The sequence below is a fragment of the Theobroma umbraticum genome, unplaced genomic scaffold (genome assembly GCF_002168275.2).
Source record: "Theobroma umbraticum cultivar Fairchild unplaced genomic scaffold, ASM216827v3 scaffold_86.0, whole genome shotgun sequence".
NCBI lineage: Eukaryota > Viridiplantae > Streptophyta > Magnoliopsida > Malvales > Malvaceae > Theobroma > Theobroma umbraticum.
In genome coordinates this window covers 2,581,577-2,590,169 of record NW_018397263.1, presented here as the reverse complement: position 1 = coordinate 2,590,169, position 8,593 = coordinate 2,581,577, and the positions used below count along the sequence as shown (strand labels likewise).

General features: G+C 35.9%; 2 protein-coding genes across 2 annotated transcripts in view; both read left to right on the top strand.

The window, feature by feature from the left end:
- Positions 1–29: 29 nt before the first annotated feature.
- Positions 30–6,608, top strand: TKI1 (TSL-kinase interacting protein 1). The gene is made up of 14 exons (XM_021434180.2): positions 30–230; positions 1,561–1,754; positions 1,881–1,963; positions 2,038–2,085; positions 2,192–2,301; positions 2,731–2,815; positions 2,917–3,196; positions 3,520–3,651; positions 3,754–3,911; positions 4,012–4,250; positions 4,339–4,714; positions 5,237–5,653; positions 5,735–5,875; positions 6,071–6,608. The coding sequence occupies exons 2-14, from the start codon at positions 1,628–1,630 to the stop codon at positions 6,293–6,295; spliced, it is 2,421 nt and encodes an 806-aa protein (XP_021289855.1). The 5' UTR covers positions 30–230; positions 1,561–1,627; the 3' UTR covers positions 6,296–6,608.
- Positions 6,609–8,077: 1,469 nt separating this feature from the next.
- LOC110420599 (UDP-glycosyltransferase 86A1-like) overlaps positions 8,078–8,593 on the top strand; it is a 1,665-nt gene continuing 1,149 nt past the window's right edge. Inside the window, 2 exon segments of the mRNA XM_021433977.2 lie at positions 8,078–8,138; positions 8,141–8,593. The exon segment at positions 8,141–8,593 is cut by the window's right edge and continues 15 nt beyond it. Of these exon segments, the coding sequence (XP_021289652.2) occupies positions 8,078–8,138; positions 8,141–8,593 (514 nt within the window).

The window sequence follows — 8,593 nt, the reverse complement described above, 5'->3', positions numbered from 1 at the left end:
ATTTATTAGTTTTTTTTTTTTTACTCGTTTATCTTTCAAATTACTAAAAAAACATTTTTTTTTCTTTTCTGCAAAGTAAAAAGAAAAAAATTAAACAAAAATTCTTTCTATTTTTTTTTCTATCTCCTTAACCGTAAACGTCTGTCGGAAGATTTTCCGGTTTCAATAGCTTTTTCTTCTTTGTTCAAAATCTGAGCTCTTTCGATTCCTCCCAATCTTTTTTTTTCCAGGTATTTTTAGACTTCAATTGATATTCTTTCTTTTTTTTTTTATTTCGTGGTATGTGATTAAGCTTTTGCCGATCAACTTTTACTGTAGTTGGTAACCCTAGCTTTTGTTTGGCTGTCGAGAAAATTTAAGTTATTGCATGTTCTTATATGGTTTTTCTCTTTTCTGTTTAATATGTTTTGATGTGGAAGAATGAAATGGAACTTGGTCAATTAGTCGTGCAGTTGACTTTAGTTTTATTTTTGCTCTTTGGGATCTCATGCAAATTGAAACAAATTAAGCTTCAAAATTTGATGCTTTTAGCTTTCTCGCATTTTGTAGCAACTAGAGAAAGGTGTTTTTTCTTTTCGTCCTTTCTGTTAAATTTTGCAAATTCTTTAAAGCTGTATTGCTTCCTCCTTCTTGTTAAATTTGATTGTCGACCGGACCTATTCGGAGGGAGAATTTGTTGGTGTTAGGGTTTGTTAGTATAAGGAAATTCAAATGTTATCAGGATAAATAATGTGTGGTTAAGAAGATTTTTTTGTTTGGCATGTCATTCTTAGTTGCTTCTAATATTAAGATTGATTGTCTGATAAACTTGAATGCTTTTTTCAGTTGTATTGTTGTTGAATTTAAATTAATATTGTTGTGCATTTAGTTTGTTTTTGAAGAAGTGAAATTACCAAGAAATTGATGAAGAAGAAAAGATGAATAATCATATGCTTTATTTATTCATTAAACCCATTTACTATGTAAGTCACATTGGAGGATACCAGGGGTGCTTAGTGTTCATTTAGTTGCATGCTTCAAAGTCTTGTTTCAAACCATTTGTGATCCTAAACCAAGAAATATTTAAGACTTCAAATATGATGATTTGATTATGCCAATATACTGCTGCAAACAAAAGGAGATTGTAGTCAAGTCTGTATCAGCATGTATTGTTGCCTTCACTGTACTTGTTAATTAAGTTGTTTTTACCATTCATTGAAAGGAAAACATTGTTTAATGTTTTGGTTGATGTGAAGATTTACAGCATAATATGAGACAATGGGAAGCTGATCTTGTGAAAACTGTAAGCTACGTAGCGTTGATAGGCTCTATGCAGTTTGGCCATGAAATTCATGATTCTATCTTCCAATAAGAATCACTTGTATTTGTTGAGAGTGCAATAGAGGACTTCTTTTAATTGTTTTCTTTATGAAGGGCGATATTTGTGCATAAGCATACCTTTACACATGCTTGTGAGCTTGTTTAATGTTTATTATGATTATATATTCACTTGCATTCCTTTCTATTTTACCTTTCTCATTTTATGATATGATTTAAACTTATTTTCCTTGTGAAAAATAGGGCTACCTTTGATTTTATACAAATTTAAAGAGGCATGAGGCATTAGTTTTCATGTGATGCCGCCAACATGCAGACAGAGTCACAGGTCTCATTAGCCTCTGAGGCACATTGTAATCAAGAACATATTCCTATTCAGATAGGAGATCCTTGTGTAGCCGCATCCACCCCGAATAATGCTGTGCCAGAGCAACCTGGTATGTGATTGCACTTGTAATTCTCCATATAATTAGCTTAGGTGTTCCAGTCCATGCACCATCTCCATCTATGGGAAATAGTGGGTTGTGCCTTTAATTATTGTATTAATTGAATGTCTATTGTAGCTAAAAAGCCAACTCGACAATGGGCTGCTTGGACACGTCAAGAGGAAGAGAGTTTCTTCACTGCATTACGACAAGTTGGGAAGGCATGCCACTCTTACATGTGCTTTGGCTTTAAGCTTTTTCCTCTATAATGTTTCCTGACATATGCTAATTGCAGAATTTTGAGAAGATTACATGTCGTGTGCAAAGTAAAAACAAGGATCAGGTGATTGCTACTAGATTTTCTTCTGATTGTTTCACTATTGATTTAAGTCAGACTACCTGCCCTTGTCCATATTTTCATTTGTCTTTTTCTTTTTGAAAATTTGCAGGTCAGGCATTATTACTATCGCCTTGTGAGGCGCATGAACAAGCTTCTTGGTCCAGGGTTGTGTCTGGATGCCAAAAACTCTAAAGATACTAATGCTGCAATGCTTCGCTGGTAATTCTGGAAATAATTGCCTTTTCTTTTAAAACTCATTTGGATAAATTCATTTATATTACATGGAGGATGCATTATTACAGGACTGCTAACTAATTTAAGTTTTAAGTCAATCTAGAGTCATGATTAAGAGCAGATTTATTCATCTGGGACAGGCATTTTAAATGAAATAGGTTGCTTACCAGCAAGTGGTAGATGCCCTTTGAATATTAGGTGTATAACCATGTTGGCTCTTCAATTCCTATCTATTTAAGGGCAAATGGCTCAAACCTCTCAGTTATTTGCCCCATTGTAAAACATGAGGGTTAGAATCTTAATTAAGGATTTTTTTTTGTGGTATCATGCTCTAACAATGGTATAATAGTAGAGCCAGAGACTTGACCTATTATATTTTTGTTTTTATACGAAACTGCATGACTTCTTTTACAGGTGGTCTCTATTGGAAAAGTATAGCTGCAGAGCCTCAAAACTTCATCTGAAACCTCGAAGATTTAAAATTTTTGTAGAAGCTTTGGTTAGTAAATAGAATCTCATATCTCGCTTGTTTGCTTTCCTTTCCATGGAACAAGACATTTATGCTTTGTGCTGGACTGACTGATCTGTTTACCAATGAAGGAGCATCAACTCTTGAAAGACCGGAAGAAGAATGTAAGAAAACGACCCTCTCAAGGGGAGAATAGTTCACCTACATCTCCTAGCACTGTCACAAATCAGAGTAGGGCTTCGGGACATGATGGTCGTACAGTAAAGCTGGTTCTTGTAGACAGTCAAAACATTCAAAAATTAGGACCTGGAAAGGGGTCATTTAAGCGTAATACAAATGGAGGTGTCAATCGTAGCAACAGCAAAGGGGAGTCAAACACCATGAAACCTGCAAGGCAACGACGGAAACCAGGTAATACTACCCGCTCCCAATTGATGATAAACTACTTCCCGAAATTCTTGTGGCACAAAAAGGTTTTCCAGATTCTTATTTACTCTTATGTATTGCGGTTGTGATGTTATAGATGTTGAGCCATTCTACTAAACATTCTTGTTGATGTCATGGTTGATGGTTTACCTAATAGCAACCTTCATTTTACAGTCTTCATTGTTGTTCTTGCTTATATTATTAATCCCTAAAGTTTTAAGGCATAGCATGGGCATTTTCGCCCTTCAATGTTCTTGTTTTCCATTCAAAATTAAGCTGAACATGTATTGCTGTGCAATTCTGGGCAGGTTCCTCATCTGCTGCATATAAAAAATGGGAGAAGGCTGCAATTGCTGGGGTTTCTTTGGTCGCTGATGCTGCTGAGCATTTGGAGAGAACTACTACTGATAAAGAAGTTGAACATGACCAAGATACATCAGGTGACATTAAACTTAATCAATTTATCAATTATTTCGATGGAAGGAATTGAAATTACTATGAACATGGGAGAATTCCTGAACTCCTAATTTTTTCAACTCCAGTTCCAGGGCATAAGATTCTTGACCCAGTTGAAAATAATCAACCTCCTTTGCCTGTTTTCTCTCAAAATCCTTTAGTTGAGAGCAACATACATTCTGCTGGGAAACTTAAGCTTCAACTGTTTCCAATTGATGACAGTACTAGAAGAGCTTTGGAAATGGTGAGCGCCAAAAGGAAATTATGTTGATGATTTTGATGTAGCATCAAGTGTTACCAGTTGGGCAGTCTTAAGGAAATAATCCGTCTTCATCTCTTGTCAGGATAAACACAATCCACATTTGGAACTCACTCTTAGTACTCGAAAGAAGATATCATCAGTATTGGAGCATCTGACTCGAAAATGGGGCAACTCAAGTGTAGCATCAGGAGAGCTAATGCTTTTCCCTTATGGTGTTCAAAGAGAAAACCTAATGGGTTATCAGAGATGGACTCAAGCATCCATTGTCAGTGCAGCAGATGTATATGCAATGATTGGAAGCCCCCAAGTATTTCGTCTAAGGTACATTTCCTGTATATTTTTGGCTACATTGCTATCCTCTGTGTTAGATTTTTAAACGCAGTTGCTGATTTTATAAGCTCTTTTGAAGGTACGGTTGGTTTTCAGATGCTGAAGTTGCATCTTCGACGTGGCAAGCACCTGTTTCTTCCTCCTACATTCCAAGTGAGCATAATATGAATGTTGAGAGTAGGAACGGCGGTATTGTGGAAGAAGTCCAAGTATCTGCACTATCTACCAGTGATCAGTCTAAGAAACTTGATGATCCTTGCAATAATCAGCCAACATTACGGAAAGAAAATCATGACCTTCAACCTCCTTTAACCAATTTTCCTAGTGAAATGAGTAGATACCTTTGCGCTGGTCCTAAAGATAATCTTGGGGATTCCCCTATTCCTGTTAGAAATGCATCAGCAGATAGAAGTGAGACTTGCAATGTTGCTATCTTGAGACAGTTGGAAGATGTGGTTAGTGTCCACCCCTTAAAGATTTTGAATGTGTTCAACTTTTTCAGCTGGCAGCTATCATTTAAAATTTTCCAACTTGCTCTAGCCCAGAGCTCTGACTTTTGTGCTTATTGTTCTAAGTCTGGGAGCCTTAGTTTAAACTTATCAATCAATTTTATTCATTATCTTGAACTTCACAAAATATCTGCTCCAAATGACTGACTGGTTAGCTGCTACAGCAAGCATTTCTTTTAATTTTAATGTCAGTGTCAAAGATCCATGCAAATATCTCCACTTATAACTTGTTGGACACTTACACATTATCCTTGTGGATGTTGCTGGGCTGCCCTGTTCGATCAACAAGTCAGATTTCAAGCAACACTACATTTTCTTTGACTGACCAGTGGGACTAATTTGGATTATTGCATGTCTTTTAAAGAAAAGCAGTGCCTACTTTTGACATCCAAGATCTATTAGCCATGAATAGTCTTCCTATTGATCCCCCATGTCTTTCTGACTTTTTTATTTATTTTGTTTCCTTAGGATGATCAGAGATTGAACAATAATACTGCTGCCTTATCTGCTGGAGAGTGGGCTGACAGTCTTACAAACATAAGTGTTGGAGATCTTCTTGCAGAAGTGCCTCATGACTTGGATGATAACTGTGTTGACCACCCTGTTGCTGAAAGCTCTCAATGTCTTCAGCAGATTCCGTTCAGCTGTGATTCATTTGATGCAGCTATTGCTGCTCATATATCTAGGCATGAAAACAAGATGGAAGTTCCATCATTGGCATCCCATCCATCTTCTATCTGGGATGCTGAAGAAACGTGCGATGCCTTCTCATTTCCAAATAATCATATTCCTTGTGCAGATGTTCCTAGATTTTCTAATGCTGTTTCCGCAGCCTGCAAACAGATTGCAAGATCAAACTCAGCTGGATCTGGCACCCTTAATAAGGTATGTCTTACTTCCATTCAGGCAATTTGACTGTCTATGTGAGAGAATAGTAAACTGAAACCAGGTATAATGTCTTTTCAGCTGCTCCCACAGGAGTCACCTGATCTGGAGGAGCCACTGGAAAATTCTGCTTGTGAAGACCTTGTGGATGAATGTCCATCTGATACACACATAATGGATAGTACGGAAAAGGATTTCAACGGGCTTACTGACATTTACTGGGTATGTTAGCTTTTCAAAGCCTCTGATCGCATTAAGTTACTCTTTAGATTCTTGTCTCAAGGATACCATCCTTCTTTACCTGCAAAGCAGGGTTATTTTTCTGAGGCATAATACTTTGGGCTTGCTTTGTTAATAAGGGTCTGTAGAGTCAATTTTTGGACAGCGGACTTATCTTTGTTGTTCTCCACATTGCAGCCTGACTCTTTAGGACCACTAGATCTTGATGTACCATCATGTAAGTATCATAATGAAGATTTGATTTTAGGTGATAGCCTTGGAGGTTTGAATCGTCTAATAGCCAGCAGTCTGGATGCATTTCAAAATTGCTCATTTTTTGGGTTGGACAAGAAAGAATCAACATCAACTGTGGAAGCTCGGGACACTGCATCCTCAGCTTTTAAGATCGGCAGTGAGGGTTGAAATCTTCATCGAGTTTGACTTAGAGAAGACACTAATTGAGAGTAAAAAAGCCTTTGTTGTTGGAAACCTTTTGAGGCTGTGACTAACAAGTTTGTGTGACCCGAAAGTGTGAGAGACAGGGGTTGGTGCAAGCCAGGAAGAATTCTAGCTTTATTGGAGAATTTTCCCTGCTGAACAAGCCTCGTCAACTTGTACAAAGCACTTCCTACACTCGTGGTCGCCAACGAACTTCATTTATATCTTTCTGTATACTTGTTTATAGTCTGATGATTAACTCTGCAACTATAATGTACGACACACAGCCTTTCTCTCACTCTCTCTCTCTCTCTCTCTCTCTCTCTATATATATATATATATATATATATATTATTGCACATTATTAGTTTTTTTTTGTTCTTTGCATTGCTTTGCAACTATATGCACTCTTGAGAAGAGTCGACCTTCCTGCTTTTTTCGTATTTCCATTGCGACATGGTAGAATTCCGCAGCATTGGAAAGTGGCAGTCATATCACTGAGGCTTCATTTTAACCACCTATAGAAACCAAACACAAGAACCAATTAGATAATCCTGCTGGATTAGCTGTCATTATTTGATCCATAAGCAGCCACTTGCAGTGCATGACAAAGTGAATGTCTGCGGATTTAAAATTATCGAGCACCTTATCCAGGACTTAAAATTAAATAAATCACACAACTTACAGATTTTTTTAATCTGTTTTCTCATTGGACGGTGAAACATTACAAAATTCTTAAGAGGGCATTTGGTCTTCTACTTTCTTTCTTTGCAATTTAAACGGGTGTAATAATTTTATAATATTTGATTTGTAAATAAATGAAGGGAATGTGTTTGTAATTGTAATGTTATTATAATGAAATAAAGTTAAAATAATTTTTTTCTCGACAGAAGGAAAATTAAATTAGTTTTTTCCAACGCATTGAAAGCAGTACTTGACCTTTGCATATGTTCCTTAGAGTTTCCTTAAAAGACATATCAGAACCAGGCACTTGTTGCAGGTCATACGAGCAGCCAGCTTTTTTTCTGTTCAAAAAAAATTATTAGTAAAATTATTTACTATTTATTTAAAAAAAAATAAAAGAGAAAATCATTTGTCAAAAAGTTTAGAGGAAAATTTTTAGATAATGGTTTTTATTATCATGTGATATTAAGTATTATTATTTTAATATTTATAAGTTTAAAGTAAAAACTAAATATTTAGTAATTTATATATTTTAAAATTTAAATAATTATATTAAAATATTATTTATTTTTATTAGTTATTATTTATTATTTAAAAGATAAAATTAAAAAGTTAAAAAATTACATTAAAATTAATGTAAGTTATTTAACTTTATATTTTCATACATAAAGATAATTTTATAAATTTACATTACATTCTTAGTAGATTGTTTTCAAATTAAACATTACAATATAATCTTTCTAATAATCACAAATGCTATAAAATTTTCTTTTCAACAATCACATTTTCAAATAGACAAAATACAAACATCACCTAAGTTCAAACTATTAATTTCTACATTGCACTAATTCCAAAAAAAAATACTTAACATCCCCCAATTGTTCCTTGTCTATATGTGTTTTCCAATTAATCGATGGCACATGCGCAGTTGCCAACCTAACCTTTGGTCAGATCTTTGTCAAGTACCCTCTGGAGTCTTTTGATATGCTGTTGTATTCCAATTATTTCACCCCCATGATCATTTTGATAGTCTCTCTCAGAACTTTCTCTCACAACAAACACTCAAAAAATTTTTGAAAAAAAATGGAAAACAATCACCAGAAGCCTCATGCCATCATGATTGCTTACCCTCTCCAGGGCCATTTGATCCCTTTGTTCATCTTGCCATGAAGCTTGCATCGAAAGGCTTCACCATCACTTTCGTCAACACCCAATATTACATCCACCACCAAATAACCAAATCCCATCCCAACACCACCACTTCTGACGCAGAGGACATCTTCACCGAGGCACGTAAATTAGGTCTCGACATACGTTACAACGTGGTCAGCGATGGTTTCCCACTTGGGTTCGACCGTTCCCTCAACCATGACCAGTTCTTCGAAGGTGTTTTTCATGTCATGTCCGCTCACATAGATGAACTTGTGGCCAACACAATCAAAACAAACCCTCCTCCAACTTGTTTCATAACCGACACCTTCTATGTCTGGTCCTCCATGATATCAAACAAGTATAACCTAGTTAATGTTTCCTTCTGGACTGAACCAGCTTTGGTCTTCACTCTTTACTACCACCTAGACCTACTCAGAAGCAATGGTC

What these genes read in the sequence shown, in the direction of transcription:
- TKI1 (XM_021434180.2), top strand. Translation starts at nt 1,628, where the DNA reads ATGCAGACAGAGTCACAGGTCTCATTAGCCTCTGAGGCACATTGTAAT. An exon ending in AATGCTGCAATGCTTCGCTG is followed by an intron (nt 2,302 to 2,730) that starts GTAATTCTGGAA and finishes CTTCTTTTACAG; the next exon opens with GTGGTCTCTATTGGAAAAGT. An exon ending in ACATGACCAAGATACATCAG is followed by an intron (nt 3,652 to 3,753) that starts GTGACATTAAAC and finishes TTTCAACTCCAG; the next exon opens with TTCCAGGGCATAAGATTCTT.